This window comes from Gallus gallus, chromosome 7, assembly GCF_016699485.2.
Source record: "Gallus gallus isolate bGalGal1 chromosome 7, bGalGal1.mat.broiler.GRCg7b, whole genome shotgun sequence".
NCBI classification, from domain to species: domain Eukaryota; kingdom Metazoa; phylum Chordata; class Aves; order Galliformes; family Phasianidae; genus Gallus; species Gallus gallus.
In genome coordinates, this window is record NC_052538.1 from 21,920,711 (window position 1) to 21,938,334 (window position 17,624).

At 64.1% G+C, this 17,624-nt stretch overlaps 2 protein-coding genes across 3 annotated transcripts in view; both read left to right on the top strand.

Moving 5' to 3' along the window:
* The window catches only part of NHEJ1 (non-homologous end joining factor 1), a 32,988-nt gene extending 32,203 nt beyond the window's left edge, over nucleotides 1–785 (top strand). For both annotated transcript variants that reach the window (XM_040703843.2, NM_001395219.2), the window contains exon 8: nucleotides 331–785. In XM_040703843.2, the coding sequence (XP_040559777.1) occupies nucleotides 331–411 (81 nt within the window). In that variant the 3' untranslated portion in view covers nucleotides 412–785. The remainder of the gene's footprint in view (nucleotides 1–330) is intronic.
* Nucleotides 786–4,184: 3,399 nt separating this feature from the next.
* IHH (indian hedgehog) lies at nucleotides 4,185–12,904 on the top strand. The gene is made up of 3 exons (NM_204957.3): nucleotides 4,185–4,883; nucleotides 8,550–8,811; nucleotides 11,187–12,904. Exons 1-3 carry the CDS (start codon nucleotides 4,581–4,583, stop codon nucleotides 11,846–11,848), a joined length of 1,227 nt encoding a protein of 408 aa, NP_990288.1. The 5' UTR covers nucleotides 4,185–4,580; the 3' UTR covers nucleotides 11,849–12,904.
* The last annotated feature ends 4,720 nt before the right edge of the window (nucleotides 12,905–17,624 follow it).

Genomic DNA, 17,624 nt, shown 5'->3' on the forward strand with positions numbered 1-17,624 from the left:
AGTGCTGGGAACAGCCTGTTCTTGCCAGCAGCGGGATGGGGCTTCGTGGACTGGCAGGGGGTTGAAGCCAGCTGCTGCATGCTCTGCTGCCCTCAGTGCCCTGCCTTTGTGCTCTGCGCTGTGCAGCCCAGCCCTGTGCCCCACCTGGCTAGGCTGGGGGGCTTGGCTTGGTTCCTAGCACATCCCTCTCCCTGCACATTGTTTGAGAGGCACGTGGGCTTGTCGCACACGTGTGTTGTTGCACTGCCCCGTGGGGTGTCACTGCTCTTGTTTGCACCCATCCTGCATCACCCCCCCAGGGGACTGACGTTGCCTCCCCTTTGCCCACAGCCGACCTCCTCCCCAGTGCAGAAGCCCCGGCTACCCGTGGCCAAGGCCAAGCCGAAGAAGGCGAAAGGACTCTTCAGCTGAAAGGTTGGGTTGCTGCTGCCGTCCTGAGGGTCTCTGCTCCCGCAGCACCCGAGAGAGGCTGTGTGGATCACCACCTGCCCTCTGCCTCATCCACATCTCCCTGTGGATCCTTCTGGGGTCATTCTCCACTGGCGGGGAGATGGAGTTTCTTGTCCGCCTGCTGATATCTCAGGGAATCCTTTGGTGCTTCTGCCCAGATGCAGATCCCAGGCTGCCTGTGTGGAGCTCGTGCTGGACCTGGGGGTAGTGGGGGGGATGCTGCCGTGTGGGTGCCAGGACAGATGCTGCAGGGCTCTGGTGTGGTGTGGCTTTGGCTGGAAGACAGTGTGTCCTGCCCTTGTGTCAGTCTGCAATAAAGGGCTGTGTCTGGGTGATGTTCCTTCTCCCACTGCTCTGCCCCTCCTCAGCCCATGGTGCTGAGACAGGGGTGCAACCCCTGGTGCAGCTGAGTCTCTCAGCAGCCCTGCAGCATATTATGCGGTCTGTACTCAAAGTATTATTTCTGCCCCTTCACACACCATCCATCCATCCATCCATCCATCCATCCATCCATCCATCCATCCATCCATCCATCCATCCATCCATCCATCCCTCCATGTATGCATTAACCCTTCCTCTCCTCTCCCAGCTCTTGTCTCCATGTGCTTCCCTTTGAAGCTGGGAAGCCACTCCCATACCCAATCCAGCTCCTAAAATAGCAGCAGGGTCCCGTGCCCCTGCCTGCCCCTGGCTCCCCAGGGCTGGGCTGGCCACAGGCTCACTGCTTTCTCTCAAGGGCGGCAAGGGGGAAACAAAAACATCCGGAGCAGCCCCTGTGTCTGTAGAAGGGGAATGAAAGGGCCTTTGCAGGGCCATGGCCGGCCGGTCCCAGGGTGAGAGGTTTTTATATTTCCTCTCCAAGGGAGCAGCATGCGGGGCAGAGTGGGTGATGGGAAGGGGAAGCCATGGGGTGGGGATCGTGTGCCTATACCCTGTGTCCTGCCTTCTCCTGTCTCAGTACAACCTAGGAACCTTTAGAACAGGCGCCTGTGGGCTGCAGGGCAGCAGAGACTCTGGGGCAGAGCTCTGGGGCTCTCTGGGCTTTCCCAGCCACATTGCTTCCTCCTGGGTGAAAGAGTTGGGCCTGTGCCCCATCTCCAATACGGGTCAGCGCTGCCTTGAGGGCATGGGCTGCGGGCAAGGACCTGCTGCTGAGACACATCCTGTCCCAGGGCATGGGAAGGATGGGCTGCAGGAGCAGAAATGAAAGCAGATCAGAGCTGTCAGTGGGAAAAAGAGCTCTGCCAATACCTCCAGCCCTATGGCTCCAGCATGGGGACGAGGTGCCTTCCTGGCCCAGGTTGATGCCAACTACAGGGAGTGTCACCTTGCATTGTCCCAGCCCAGCCCGCTGGGGTCTCCTTCCCTGTCCCCACCCCCTCCTCCCTGGAGCCGGCTGGATTTGAGCTCCCGACACACATTAAAGGCCACAAGTTCGGCCTCAGCCTCCATAAATTTGATTCCATAAATATTAGTTTTCGCAGGGTTTAATGAAGCCGTTATGCCGGGCACGGCCCAGCACCCCGACCCGTGCCCTTAATAAGGGCTCTGTGGCCTCGATTAAAGGGACCTTTCAATCGCTGTCAAGTATTTTTAGAAAAGGAAAAGAAAAAAAAAAATGAGAGAGGAGAAGAAGACGACCAAGGCAGCGAATAGGGAGAGGAAAATCCCAAACCCAACCGGTGCAAAAATAGAGAAATAGCACCACCTAGACTGCATCTCCCGGCTCCGCCGCCCGCTCACCCTGCACTGTGCTCTGCTCCGGGCAGCCCTGCGGGGCCTGGTGCCAGCCCAGTGCCAGCCCAGTGCCAGCCTGGTACCGGCCCGCTTGAGGGGGTGAAGCCAAAGAGTGGAGGAATGAGGGACTTGGGCGAGGTGAGGACACAGCCGGGAGCAGTGCTGGGCTTGGTCCTGCCAGTGCCTGAGAGCGGCTGGGTGCCGCGGGAGATGCTGGAAGGTAATTCCTCGCCATGCTTCAGTGCTGCGACTGCAAACGCCCCTTTCCACCGGTCCCTGGGCAGACAGCCCCCTCCGCTGGCTGCCCAGCCACACCTGGGGTCCTGCCACACGTGCCGGCAGGGATACAGGCTGGCACCGGGATACGGATGCTGTGGTCAGCGCCAAGCCCAGTCTACGTCAGTCTCCCTGGAAGGGGTTGCAGAGAGCTTGGCGGTGTCCCCAGCCCCTCCTGAGGTGCCTCCTGGTGGGCTGCTCTTCATATCCGGGCAGCGTTAATGAGCAGGTAACCCTCCCATGTCCCACTTCCCGTGCGGGAGCTGTGCCATCCCCACATGTCCCTGCTGCATGGAGACACAGCAGGCTCTGCACCCGGGGGCAGGAGCCTGCCACTTCTTGCCGTGCCCAGAGCCGATGCAGGGTGCCGGGGTCCCTGGAGCCACGGTCACAACCAAAGTCAGTTCCCTGTTTGCAGCTCTGGGTCTCCAGGGGACATGGATTTTTTTCCAGCGAGGGCAGAGCTGGATAGGGGACAGGCATGTGTGACGTGTGCTGCAGAGACTGAGTCTGGCTTTAGATTAGAGAGGCAGGGAGCTGGGATCGCCCCTCCAGCAGGAGTGCAGAGCAGCCTGCAACCTTAGCTCAGGCTCTGCTCCTCCCGTGCCTGTTGTGCACAGTGAGCTGTGCCCTTCCTGCAGCCCCAGAGGAAGGGACAAGGAAAGGTGTTCTGACAGCTCTCTGCTCTTCCTGCCGACTCCCGTAGGATGCTCTGCTGGAAGAGTCAGCCGAGATGTGCAAGTGTTAGGGCTGGGGAGCGCAGGCAGAGCTTCTTGCTCCATTGCATGTGGGAGCAGGAGGACACCAGGCATCCCGGGCTGTGGCAGGGCTTCGTGCGAGCTCTGACCCTGATGGAGACACCTCTCGGCAGCTTTGCTCTGTCCGCATCTCTTGTAAAAGAAACAGTCCTCTGGGGCCACTGGGTAGCAGCATCCCAAGTGCACAGGTGCTGCTGGCTGCATCCCGCTGCCTGGATGGCTCTGTCTCCATCACCCAGCGCGGACCTGCAGCTATTCCAGCCTGGCCCTCCCGTGTGCCCACCCGAGGGATGTGAGGGGACGTCCCGGCCGAGGCGGTGTGCGTAGGGCCGTCCCGAGGTGCTGCCTCACCTGGGAAGGCCACAGGGAACTTGCAGGGGTGCAGGCAGAGTGCAGCCGGACCCCTTCCCCGGCATGCAGCTGGGGGAGACTCAGGGGGGCCCCGCGAACCCTCGCTCCTGAAATCAGGGTGTTGTATTTACTTTCCCCTTTTGGCAGCTAGAAGGGGAAGCCCATCCCAGCCCCTCATTGTTGTCTCAGCGAGTTAATCAGATGCCATAATCCTGTTGTGGAAATATCGGGCCTCCCTGGAAACAATGGGGAGCGAGAATATTGTGGTTAAATTTCAACCAGCTGCCTCCCTGCTCTGTTTGATCCCCGCCCGCAGGCCCGGGCCCCTGGCGAGCGGGCGGCGCGGCGGGGGCCGGAGCCCCGGGGGTGCCACCTCGTGCCCGGGGGTGTCCCGTTGGCGGGGGGCGTCGGGCCGGGCGGGCGGCGGGGGCGGCCCCGAGGGGCAGGTGGCGGGGTGGGCTGCGGGGCTCGGCCGGTGGGAGGAGGCTGCGGGCGGCCCGGGGCAGGTTCCGCGGGGAGGAGGCGAGGGAGGGAGGGCGCTGGGAGGCTGGGACACGGGCAGGGTGCGGTCCTGGCGGTTCCCGGTCCCGGATCTCTTCAATTTCCCCTCTCACTCCTGCCCGGGGAGCGGAGGCAGCGGCGGCTCCCGCTCCGGCTCCGGCTCCGGCCCCGGCCCCGCAGCGCTGACCGCCAGGGCGCAAACCGCGGGGGGCTCCGGCGGCGCCGAGCCCCGCGCCCCGCAAGCGGCCGCTCTCCTGCCAAAACAAACGGCCCTTCGCTATTTATTGCCGCCGCCGGGGCACGGCGGCTCAGAGCGGCACGACAGCGGGCGGCCGCCGCACCGGGCAGCCGGAGCGCGCCGGGCAGCCGCCGCGCCCGCACCCGCACCGGCACCTGCGCGCCGCATGGGGAGCCCCGGGGCGGGCGGCGGGAGCGGCGGCCGAGCCTAGCGGGGCCCCCGGAGCCGCCGGTCCCCCCTCGGGCCGCCCCGGGGCCGCCGGGCGCGCCATGAAGCCGGCGCGGCTGCTGCTGCTGCTGAGCGGGTGCGCGCTGCTGCTGGCGCCGGCCGTGCGCTGCTGCGGGCCGGGCAGGGTTGTGGGCAGCCGCCGCCGGCCGCCCCGCAAGCTCATCCCGCTCGCCTACAAGCAGTTCAGCCCCAACGTGCCCGAGAAGACGCTGGGGGCCAGCGGGCGCTACGAGGGCAAGATCGCGCGGAACTCGGAGCGCTTCAAGGAGCTCACGCCCAACTACAACCCCGACATCATCTTCAAGGACGAGGAGAACACCGGCGCCGACCGGCTCATGACCCAGGTACGGCCCCGCCGCCGCCCGCTTCTCCCCCCGCGCCGGGCACCTGCGGGCACCGCGCCGCCGGCACGGCCCGTTCGTTCGGGCGGGAGGCGGAGACCGGCGCTGCGGCCGCCCCATCCTGCCCCGGGCATCCCGGTGCCGCACGGGCATCCGTCTCCCCGCTCCGCCGCGCTGCTCTTCCCCTTCGGCGGGGCTGGGCGCGTCGGAGCCGGAGCCGGCGGTACCCCGGCCCCCGAGGCGGCAGCACCCACGGCTGCTGCGCCGCGAGGTGTGCCTGGTGCCCCCGAGCTGCTCGCACGCTGCTCTGCCGTCCCCCGAACCGAGTCCCGCTGTCCCCCGGGCTGGCAGCCCCCCGCCCCGCCGTGCCCATCCTGCCTGTGCACCTCTGCTCTGCGTATTGGGGGGCACAGCGGGAGCGCACGGAGCCCGGCGTGCTGGCCACGAGTGGGCAGAGCAGCGAATTTATCCCGCCCGCTGTCCTCGTCCCCGGTGCTGTGCCTCGGTGCCCCCGCTTCCCTCGCGTTCAGAGTAGGATGGCAAAGGGTGCCTGGCAGCGGGCTGCCCCTCCTGGGTATGGAGAAGGGCACAACCTGTTTTTGCAAATGCTCTGCTGTTGCATTCAGCTTCAAAGTGCCCTGAGCCAGCGGGAAGAAGAGGCGGGGGGCGGGGGGGGTGGGAGACGGGACGGCAGCGGGTGGAGGGGGTGATGCCGGACGAAGGTTACTCTGTGTTTTAATATTGCCAGGAGAATGCCTGAGGGTTTCAGGAATGCAGATAAGGAGCCACACGGCCTTGCTATAAGAAACCTGGCCATCGGCCTCAGTGTGGGGTTACAGCCCGAGCGAGCTGCTGGGGGAGGCGGGGAGCAGACGGGTGCCCGCTGCACCCCAGGGCTGGGGATGGGCGTGTGAGCGGGATGGCCCCGTGGCAGCAGCTGAGCCGGGCTCTGGCCATGGACTCTGCCCGAGGCGCTGGTGACAAGAAAAGGAGAATGGCACGGGTGCTGGCTTGACAGTTCTGTAACCCCGTGTGCCCCAAGGGCAGGTCCCCAAGGGCAGGGGCTGTGGCACGGGGAGGTTTTCAGACCAAGGGATGAAGCAGAGGGGTTGAGTTCCCCCTTGTGAGTTGCTGATCCCCGGAGCCTGCAGCCCCGATGCAGAACAGCTTCGTGCCCAGGGACGCTGAGGAAGCGGTGAGCTCTGCCAGCCTTTGCGACCTGAGGGTACTGTGGGTACCGCAGTGTCCTGAGGTTTGTCCCCATTGCCGAGGAGATGGCGTGACTTCTGGTAGCTCACTTCCATCCCACAGCCCTCCGGGCTCATCCTGTGCCACTGGCTGTAGGAGATGCTCCCAGATATAGGAGCTCGGGCACCGTGCCCTGCCATGGGCTGGCAAAAGCCATTGACCCAACTCCTCATCCCTTCCCCCAGTGCCCTGGCTTTTACTGCTGTTGACTCACTTCAAACCTGTTTTCTTTCCCCAAGTCCAAGGGTCTGGGTGTCCCAGGCAGCCGGAAGATGCCGCCCGCTTAGGGGGGTGGGTAGTGCTGCTCTCTGCCCGCCTTTACTTTATCATTTCATCTTCCTCAAGAATTCCAGTGTGTTTGCTCTTGCTGGTCCCACTCGGAGGTGCTGAGATAAGGCTGGAGGCAGAGCTTGCCTCACCTCTCCCCGCAGCTCGGCCCAGGAATGTCCCCGGCCCCCTGCCCCCGCCGTGTCCCCACCCCACACCGCTCCCCATCACCCCTCGCAGTCCCTCGTGGTGCGGAGACCATCCTTGCAGAAGTGAAGAGTTGCTCACGGGGAGCTTGCAGTGGGACTTTTGGCTTTCTCTGGGATAAACCTCACCTGGGGGCGGATGTAGGGTGACCGTTCTTCTCCTGTCCGTGCTCTGTGCTCGGGGACAGCTGTGGCCCATTGCACCCCAGTGCTGAGGCGATGGGCACAGCGGAGCGTCCCGCGTTTCCCACTGGCTCTGCCCTACCCCGGAGCTGTGTCATTCCCCCAGTCCTTCCCAAAACGTCTGACTTCTGCTACGGGACGCGGTCCTGCCCACAGTCTGGGCATGAGAAAGGAGTGATGCCAGTGCCGAGTGGCAGAGAGCAGCTCTCCGCTCAGCCCAGCCTGACCTCCCCAGGGTCTTCTCTTGTCTTGCCCGTCCCTGCTCGCACCCTGCGCATCCCACCCGCTCTCCCTCTCTCTCCCTATTTGTCACCTCTCGTCGCTCCTGGCCGCCGGTACCTGCTGCCCGCCGGTCCTCTCCTGCTCCCTACCCGCTCTGACACCTGCTGGCCGCCGAGGGCACAGGCAGGACCGCCCGGCTCGGGGCTGCGGGGACACCGCCGGGGGCAAGGTGGCCCGTCCCTGGGGTGATGGCAGGCGGCGCCCCGGCGGGGGACAGAAGTTGGAGGGTCTCGGTGTGCGCGTGCGTCCCCTGCAGGGAGCACCGGGAGGGTGGGGGGAACGGTGGGGTCCCAGAGCGGGGTGGTGAGGGGACACCTGGAACAACGCAGTGCGGCACCGGGGGCTCCTCACTTCTGCGGGACACGGCCCCGAACCCTCTCACTGGGGTCCTTGGAGTCCTCGTGCCTGCGCGGAGTGGCACCGCGGTGGTGCTTGCTGAGGACAAAAGTCGCTCCCCTCCCTTCTCCTCCCCTCCCCTGGGCACTGTTTGTCCAACACCTTCCTGCCTTATCTCCCCACGCCCAGGGAGCCACGAGACGAGGGTAGAGGCGCTCCCCTGCCCCATGTGGAGCAAAGGCCTGCCGGGCACTGCCCTCCCCGCGGCTCACACCGTGCCAAGGGCGAGCGGAGTTCCCCTGGAGCAGCACCCCAGGATAGGGACGGGTGATGGGGGACAGGGAGAGGGCAAACCTACTGGGGCAGCTCCCTGCAGGAGCAGTGCGAGGGCCTTTCTGAGCCTCCGTGCGCCCAGCAGCAGGTCTATAGCCCCGCTTCATGCTCTCTGTGGTGCTGTCTCATGACCTGCGTGTGCTGCTGCCAGCGTGACAGTCTGCAGCAGGAGATCCAGCACCGGGCTGTGACTGCATGAAGCATCCCCCACAGTATCTGCTTTTAGCCTGCTGCCCCGTTGTGTCATTTCATGCTTCCCAACACTTACCCCGTATGGGACCACAACTGGTCCTTTTTTTTTTTTGTTCCTATACCCCCACTGTGCAGTCATAGCCCACCCACCCTGTTTTATCCAGAAGCACTTCAGTACCATCCGTATCACTTTCTGTGCACCTTTTCCATCCGACCTCCATCCCTCTTACAGGCAGAGAAGGGACCCATAGCGCAGGCTGTACTTGCGGAGCTGGCCCAGGTTTGATCCCCACCATCACGCAGCTGCAGGTGGAGCTGCTGTGCTGGGGGAAGTGGACAGGGCTGCATCTCTGAGGGGTGCTTTGGGGTGAGAAAAGGACAGGACAAAGCCAGACAACGCGCTTGTCTGGCCCCTATGGCCACCAGCTGTGGGGCTTTGAGGACCTGCTGTTGCTCCTCGGTCCTTGTGTCAGGGACATGAGGAAGTGGGCTCACTCCATGTGGATAGGACGGATGAGGTTGTGAGGCCGCTGTGCCCCTGGGGCAGCGATGGAGGCACAGTGCGACTTAGGCAGAACCCCCACCCCAAAGCCCTTTACTGACTGTGCCCCCCGCCCTGCAGCGCTGCAAGGACCGCCTGAACTCCCTGGCCATCTCCGTCATGAACCAGTGGCCGGGGGTGAAGCTGCGGGTGACGGAGGGCTGGGATGAGGACGGCCACCACTCGGAGGAGTCGCTGCATTACGAGGGCCGAGCCGTGGACATCACGACGTCAGACAGGGACCGCAACAAGTACGGCATGCTTGCCCGCCTGGCTGTGGAGGCCGGCTTTGACTGGGTCTACTACGAGTCCAAGGCGCACATCCACTGCTCCGTCAAGTCAGGTAAGGACGGAGGGGACGGCGGGGCTGGGGGGCGGCCCCGTGCTGCAGCGTGCTGTGTGCCTGCCTGGCTGATGGGGCGCCGCTAGGGGAGTGCCGTGCCAGGCAGCGGGGCCGGGCGTGAGGCACAGCTCTGCGTCCAGCAGTGCCACGGAGCAGATTCCCTGTGTATCCCCAGCAGAGCCCACTCTCTCCACCCTTTCCTCGCCCTACACGCCCTTTTCCCCCCGTGTGCCCGTCACTGCTGCCTCCCCTACCCTTGCAGTCCCTTAGCCCGCGTCCAGCCCTGTCCTCCACAGCAGCACCCAGCCAACCCCAGGGTGTCCTATGGCCATTGCGGGACAAGGACGCGCCAGAAAGGCGTCCTGCAGTCAGGCTCCTGCTGTGGAGGGGTGCTGGGGGCTGCGGGAAGCTGGGAACAGGGCTGGGTGCTGCGCTCGCTGGCGTTGCTCGCTTCTCGGGCGGTGCCGTGAGGGGCGATGCCGTAGGGTGTGACGGTGCGGGGTGCGCCGCCGGGGAGACGGGAGCCGTTCTCGGGGTCCCGCGCAACCCCCGGCCCCTCCCGGCCCTTCCCGGCCGCGCTGGCTGCGTGCGGCAGAGGGCAGCAGCGGCCCACGCACGGCGCGGGGCACCCGTGCGTGCTGCCGGGACGCGTCGGGAGGGCTCCCCGCCGCTCGCGGGACGGCGTGTGCGTGGGGGCAGCCGCGGCGCCGGGCCCGCCCACGGCCGCGCACACCCACGGAGCCGGGCTCCCAGCGCACTGTGCCTGTCGTACCGCCCTAGCCCGCGCCCAGCGGCCCGACGCCCCCCGACGGCAGCCGGTCCCCCCGCGCTGATCCCATCCCCGATGCCAGGACGGCCCGCGATGGACGTGGGGCGACCGCGGCGCAGAGAGGGAGCGACGCGGCCCCGCAGCAGAGGGACGAAGCGTGGGCGAAGCGCCGGGGTTTCCCCGTCCCGGGGTGCCCGGCGGGGCTGGCCGCAGGAGCGGGGCCGGGCTCCAGAGCGAGGACCGTGACCCCGGCGCGTGGGGGCTGGCCTGAGGAGTGGGGCTGTACCCCTGGAAAAGGACCGAGGCTCTGAGCGCCCCCCGGACTGATGGAAGACAGATGCCGCGAGTGGGGCCCCGAGCTCCTGGAGGGCTTTGGGGGACGGGTCGGAGCCTCGTCGCTCACAGCAGCGATCTCCCGTGAATGTGGATCCCCCGTATTTATCCCTAACGCCAGGGGAACCCCGGGGCTGTGTGGTGGAGGCTGTGGGGCGCAGATCCCAGCCCCCCAGCGCTGTGTACAGAAGGCAGCCGGGCTGCCTCGTAGTAAATGGCTTTTATTTTTGTACGGATGGCCGCGTGGCCTGGTGTATGTATTGCGTCCCTTTGGGTCCCCCTGCACCCGCGCACCCCTCCGTGCCCGGTGCCTGTGCCCCTGCTCCTGCCAGGTACCCCCATTCTCCTCCTGCCAGCCCCTGCCTGGGGATGTGGGGTGCAGGACCGGGGACCTGTCCCTTGCTGGGAGCAGGCACGGGGCAGACGCCGCACCTCGTCTGAGCAATAAAAGGATTCTGTCCCACAGATGGGTGACTCTCTTCATGGGGCTGGGGGCTGTGTGATCTTGGGGGAAGGCTGCTGGGTTAGGTCGGGAGCGGGGTGGGTTGGGGCTGGATCCTGGGCGAGGTGCCCCAGCGGTGGGAGGGCATCGCATAGAACCTAAGAGAGGAGTGGGAGAGACAGGGCTGCTAGGGGGGCTGAACACCACTCCTCGGGGAGCCAGCATTCCCTAACTGGGTCAGACGGTGTTCCCTGTCTGAGAGCCCGGTGACTTGTCCCCGCTGTGGGCTGTGACCCCTCCCTGCAGCTCAGAGAGTGGGTTGTAGGGAGGGTGGAGTGAGCAACAGGCGGGAGGAGGGGGCTGCAGCATGGGATGGGGGCAACCTGTAGTGCTGGGTGCTGCACCCCACCGCTGCTCCTTTCCGCATCCCTGAGTCGTACCCAGGCAGGCAGGAGACAGGCAGGCGGTTCCCACACATCCTGGGCACACAGTGCAGGGCTTGCAGCTTCGGGTGCCTCCCCGCTGCCTTGTGCGTTCTCACTGCCCTTTGCCCTGGGGCTGCCCTTTGCCCTGGGCGCTCCCCGTGCCAGAAGGTTTGGGGACCCTGCTTTGCAGAGCAGCACCGCGGTGGGTCACGGGCACTGGCAGGCACAGCTCGGCACCCCTGGCGGCACGGTGGCAGACGCGGGGCTGCGTGCAGGGAGCTGTGCGCATCGGCAATGCCAGGGCAGCGTTATCCTCGCCGGGCAGCACGGGGCCTCCGTGCGTCGTGCGGTGATGCTGGGGGTCTTGCAGACGGGTAACCCTCTCCTTTGCTCTCTCCCCGTGCAGAGCACTCGGCTGCCGCGAAGACGGGCGGCTGCTTCCCCGGGCGGGCGCTGGCGACGCTGGAGAACGGTGCCCGGACGCCACTGTGGGCACTGCGGCCGGGCCAGCGGGTGCTGGCGATGGACGGGGCGGGCCGGCCCACCTACAGCGACTTCCTGGCCTTCCTGGACAAGGAGCCGCGCGCCCTCACTGCCTTCCACGTCATCGAGACGCGGCAGCCGCCCCGGCGCCTGGCCCTGACGCCCACCCACCTGCTCTTCGTGGCCGACAACGCCTCGGCGCCCGCCGCCCAATTCCGCCCCACCTTCGCCAGCCACGTGCAGCCCGGACACTTCGTGCTGGTGGCGGTGGGCTCGGGGGGGCTGCAGCCCGCCGAAGTGGTGGGGGTGAGGGGCCGGACGGACGTGGGGGCTTACGCCCCGCTGACGCGACACGGGACGCTGGTGGTGGACGACGTGGTGGCCTCGTGCTTCGCCCTGGTGCGGGAGCAGCAGCTGGCGCAGATGGCCTTCTGGCCGCTGCGGCTGTACCACAGCCTGCTGGGGGGGCCGGGGGTGCAGGGCGACGGTGTGCACTGGTACTCGGGGCTGCTCTACCGCCTGGGCAGGATGCTGCTGCCCCCCGACAGCTTCCACCCGCTGGGGGCGCCCCGGGCCGAGAGCTGAGGGTGTACCGGCGGAGGAGGTGGCGGCGCGGCGACCCAACCCCGGCTGTGCCCACATTGGGATGGGGGGCCGCATCCACCCCCGAGCCGCGGGGGCTTCGCCCCGCACGCCCCCTCCTCACCCCTTTGCTGGTGGGATCCACATGCTGCTATTTGTGTGTGTGTGCGTGCGATGTGCGTGTGCGTGTGCAGGGCTGGGGAGCGGGGAACGGAGGCTGCACCCGGGGCTCCCGGTAGCTGCAGCCGTATGGGGAGACTTGGAGAGGGAGTGCCGGGCGCTTTGTGGGGTGGTGCCGTTCCCAGCCCTGGATTGTGGCAGCTGGAAAGAAGGGGATGCGGGTACTGGGACCGAAAGAGAGGCGCACCCAAACCAGAGCCTTGTACGGAGGGGATGGCGTGGACGCGGCACGAGACCCGTGACTTGGTTGCGTGGGTGCTGCCAGGGCAGCAGGCTTGGAAACGGGAGCCAAAGGCAGCAGCGCAGCCATCCTGCCTGCAGGGACAGTATAACAGCACGGGGGAGCTGCTCTGGGATCACACCCCGGGGGATGCAGCCCAGCAGGGGCAGCACGGAGGAAGCGGCTCCCTCCTCGCCCTCCCCAGGCTCCCTGCGTTTGCACCCCAAAGCTACCAACACCCCGCAGGTGCTGCCCTCCTGCCCCAGCACCCCACACCCTCAGGGTATCTCATTGCTGCTTGCCCGCTCTGGGGGCCTGGGGGGGTCCCATCAGAGCCACAGCCACAGTCACACGTCTTTATTTATTTATCTGCTCTTTGTATGTACCATAGCCGGGAGGCACCATGGGCGCGTGCAGGGTAAGAAGGGAACGGGAGGGGTGGGCAAGCTGGTTAATTTGGGAGGGGGGGGTGGGGTTTTTTTGTTTCTTTTTTTTTTTTTTATGAAAAGCAGAAATTATTTAAAGATTATTTTAAAGCACACTTTTGATGGTGATTGTTGTCCAGGGCGAAGTGAGCCGACAGCAGGTGTACTTTTGTCTCTTCACTGGATGTACCTTTCCTGGTCGGGGACACGGCCCAATAAATCTGTCATCTCCCAGGCGGGTGCTGCGAGCTGTGGTGTGGGGGGAGCCAACCCTGGAGGGGGGGCAATGCGGTCAGCCTGCAGCCCCCAGGGTGAGCAGAGCACGCTGAGAGCCGGGCCGGCAGCTTCGGGAGAGAGATGTTCTACATGGGGTACTGCCACGCTGTCGGGGTCCCCTCTCCATCCCACCCCACACCCTGTGCTCAGTTTGGGGACCACCCCAGCAGCCCTTCGTTCCTGCCCTGCCCACTCCTGTCCGTCTGCACACCCCTGCCCCGTATGCACCCCATATCCCTGCCCCGAACCCATAGTGGAGCTGGAGCAGGGCTTTTCCCGAGACCCCGTGGCACAGTGAGTGTGCAGCAATCCGATGGCAGCGTCTAATTTAAGGGCTGTACGAGGCGGCATGGCTAATTTAATTAGGTTCTTATTACAGGGAAGGACAAATTGGTCCCCGGGGGGCCCTGGGGTCAGGCCTTGGAGAGGCGCTTTATGGAGTGAGATTTCAATCAGGGGCTGCGTGACGGGAGCCCGAGGTGGGAGCTGTGGGGCAGAGGGAACACCCTGGCCGTGCTCCCCCTCCAGCTCAGCAGCAGCCCAGTGCTGAGCCTCACCCCTCATGTGCCAGTTGTGCCCTGTGGTGCTGTGGGTATTGCCGGACCAGATGGGTATTGTGCCATTGCCAGATGGGTATCGGTGGGCACGGAGGAAATGGTCTTTGTCCCTTTAGAGGATGCTGTGAGGACGGGGGGCTGCTTTGGGGTGGGAGCAGGGAAGTGGGGGGGGGGGGGGGTCTCAGCTCATGGCAGCAAGGGGAAGAGAGGGGACTCCTAAATAAGGTTTTGTACTCCTTCCCCTCCTGAAGCCCCAGTAGCTGCTCCGTAGCCCCATATAGCCCCATAGCAAGGACAGTGAGGACAAAACGATGCCAGTCCCGATGGGGGGGTCCCGCCGGTGCCCCGTCCCGTCCCGTGCCGCAGCGTGGTGATGGATGGGGATGCCGGTGGGTGGCCGGCAGAAGGACCGGGTCGGGGAGGGTACCACAATGGCTGTCTCCCCATCAATTTGTCCTCATTACCATGTGAATTGTGGGCGGGGGCGAGAGGAAGAGCATGTGGCGGCGGGAGAACCCCCCCCACACGTTGCCATCTGGGACATCGCGGCCGCTCCACACCCATCCAGCACTGTCTGAGCGCCTTCGCCCCCTCCCGGCCCCACATCAGGGGAGGAGAGGTCCCACCCCCTATTCACATCCTTGAAAAGGATACAAGGCCCGGCGATGTTAACAAGGGTGGGGGGCAGCCCCGGCCCCGGCCCTCCCGTCTGTCCCTCTCCGCAGAGCCTTCTGCTGCAGCCGTGCTCCCATCCCAGCCCTGCGCTGGACTCCCAGTGGGGTTGCGGTGCCATTGCCATAGGGAAGAAGGGAGCACCCCAAAAGCATCTTCTGCTTGTGGGACAAGAGCGGGGCTGAGCTCCCATGCAGGGGGATCTCAGGGCCAGAAGGGGTTCATCGTCCTCGTCCCCAACCCCCAGCACCGCCGGGTGCTGCAACTCAGTCTGCTCCAGCCTCCAATCTCACTTCCATTAGCTTAATTTCTCTTAACGACTTTTTGGAGCACTGCAGCTCCAGGGGCAGGACCCCTGGATCTCTGCAGCACTGTTCATCCCCATGGCTGTCCTTTTCCCCGTGGCTGTGGGGTGCCCAGGACAGCGGGACGCACCGTGTGGGCATGTGGGATGAGGAAGGCTTTAATCAGGACCCTTTCCTTAATAAATCACCCCACGCCCTCCCTCCCTCTCTAATAACTGGGCCCCACCGCCACAACAATGCGCCTAATGGAACGATTTATTTTCATAATGGTGCTGGTGGGGAGAAGGGGTGGCCGGGGCGGGGGCAGCACGCTCTGGGGCAGGAGTTTCTAATTAGCGAATGAAATTTGATGTAAAGCTGGAGGAAGATGGATTCGCTGCTTGACAAGGGGCCTTTCAGCTCATCAAATGCGCCCGAACAGGGAGGTAAATTAAATTATTTCTAATTCTTTGCTAACCTCTAGGGAGCCGCCCCCCCTCCTCCCCTCTCCCCAGCAAAAGGTGGGACTGCTCCTGAGCTGAGGAGGTGCTGACAGACTGTGGCTGAGGGGAAGGGGTCGGGGTCTGTGGAGGGGTGGGGATGGTGGAGTGGGATGGGGATAGCGGGATGAGTTGGGTTGCAGTGAGATGGGATGCAATAGGACGGGATGGATGCCGTAGGATGGATTGCAGTGAGGTGGTATGGGATGCAGTGGGATGGATGCCATGGGATGGGATGAGATGAAGCGGGCTGGAGTGGGCTGCCACAGGTTTTGCAGGGAGGACGGGGAAGGCAAAGGTGGTGGCAGAGGGAAGAGCTGCAAATGGTCAATAAGCAATCAAACGATGATCTTGGTCCAAGCCCCCCATCCGTGCTCATCATCCCGAAGAGAGCTGGAACAGGGCTGAAATGCAGCCAGCAGTAAGGAAATGGCATCCGAAGCCTCCAGGGCATTGGGTTTTGAAGAGGTCACTGATCCTGAAGAAGGTGAAGGGGACGTCTGGGCACGGACGCCGTGCACACAGCGGCCCCAGCACAGAATGGAGGGAAGTGTGGGAACGGAGGGGCTGTGCCTTATTGCAGGGGGGGCTCTGCAGCAGCGATGGGGGCAGTCCCTCACCGGCGGGCACAGGCGCAGAGCGGTCTGTGCTGAGCCAACACTCCAGGAATTTAATTTGTTTAATATATTCCCTGGGAAAGAAGAAAATAAATAAGTGGCACCTTGCGTGCCCCCATGGCTCACTCTCGCAACGGAGGTGTCAGCTTAACGAGCCGAAGCCCTCAGCCTGATTAACCAGCCGCTGCTCCCGCTAATAGGGAGCCGCCGAGCCGCGTGATTGATGGAAGGGAGCATTACCCCAGCAGCACGCTGCTGCGAGGAGGTGCTGTGCCTCAGCCCCCTGCTCCTGCCCAGGCACAGGTCAAGGGCAGAGACGGCTCCCACCTCCCTGGGCAGATCCCTCTGCCCCACTGCTCTGCCAGGCCGGGCTTCGGGACTGCATGGCTGAGCGCTGGGTCTTGGCCTTGCTCTTCCCTGAGGCCGCGTGGGGACACTGAGGCACAGGGATGTTGACAGGCCAAGTGCTTGGCAGCTTTAATCTGCAGAACCCTTGCCACAGCCATCCCATCCATTCCTCGCTCAGCCACTTCTGCAGAGCCAGAAAGGTCCTTCTTGCCCGTCCTTCGGTCTGTGCCCCCCTACTGAGGTGCCCTGGGTGTCGTTGCAGAGACATCAGCAGTCCCTGCTGCCATCCCTGCCCTGTGCCATCGCCACCCCCTGCTTTGGGGAAGGGTTAATCAGCAGCCAGGGAGACAAGGTAATAAATGGCCGTTATCTCGTTAATGAGCTGACATTAATTAGAGCCCAAGGTCCTGGGAGGAGCAGCTGATTTATCCAGTCGCCCTGGGAGCAGGTTAGGAGCTGACTCCATGGAAAGCCCATTAGAGGGGAGGAGGTGAGGCTGCGCTGGGTGTCACACTGTGCTGCACCCACAGCTCAGCCCTGTCTCCCTTCCCTCCGAGTGAGCAGCTCCAGCCCCACAGGAGCGAAGCAGAGGGTCGTGGAGCTGACAGGGTCCCCACCTTCCTGAATGATGCCAGGCTGTTGGATACGATGCCTTTCCCCTGGAGACCAAAGCCTGGGGGACAGCCACCAAGCTGCTGGGGACCCTGAGCTCCCCATGCTAAGGGCTCCCACTGCCTCAGGGCTGATTAAGCACTATTTTCCCCTCGGTTAACGTGCCTGGGCCACCCACAGGTGACTTCTGGTCTGTTCATTTTGTCACAAATCACCGTGGGGATGGCGGGTTGTTTACCTTCCCCATTGGCCTCCTGCAGCTTCCCAGAGCCCGGAGATAGGGGCAGCGCTTGATGGTTGGGGCTCCCACGAAGCCAAGGGCAACCCAGATGGCCACACAACCCCACCAGCAGGGCTTGGTGGTCTATGGCCAACCAAAACGGTAGGTTGGGTGCAAAGGGAGACACAGCCTTGTCTGTGCCTGGTGTCTGGGATAGACTTGATCCCAGGCAGGTGGGAGTCTGGTTCCCATTGGCAGTTCTTTGTCGGGCTGTGGGTTTTCCTCGGCACCCCTGGCTTTGATCTTGGTTTGCAGAGGGGTGTCACGTTGCTGCCCAAGGTGACGGTGAGGAAATGGCAGGGCTGTAAAACTGAACTGTGCTCCTAGATGCTACCCTGGCCCCTGTGGCTTGCTTCTGAGAGCTAAGGCACTGCTGGCTGATGGTTGGACGTGAGCTGCTCTGCACAACATTGTGCCTTCCTACAGATTTTAGCGTTCCTGAGCACCAGAGCTGGGTGTCCACGTGGATGTTTGCTCTTCTAGTTTTTGGCTTGATGCTCGACCTCACTCAGGAGGAATTTGCATGGGGATGACCTCCTGAACTGGGGCCGTTTCCTGGGGCAGCGCTCCTCTGCAGCTCCCTGCACACAGAGCGTGAGATCAAGACGTCTGTGGCTGAGATCCTGGGGTCTGTGACCTGAGCTTGGTGCCCAGGCTGCCACGGTTGCTGTGCGAAGACCCTCCTGCCTAGGGAGAGCACGGGGCAGAGGTAAAGGGCCAGGCCACAGCCCCGTTCTCTTATTGCAATCCTCAGATCTAGTTAGCAACCAGGTGAGCTGTCAGCAGAGGAGCTGATGGATGGGGAAGT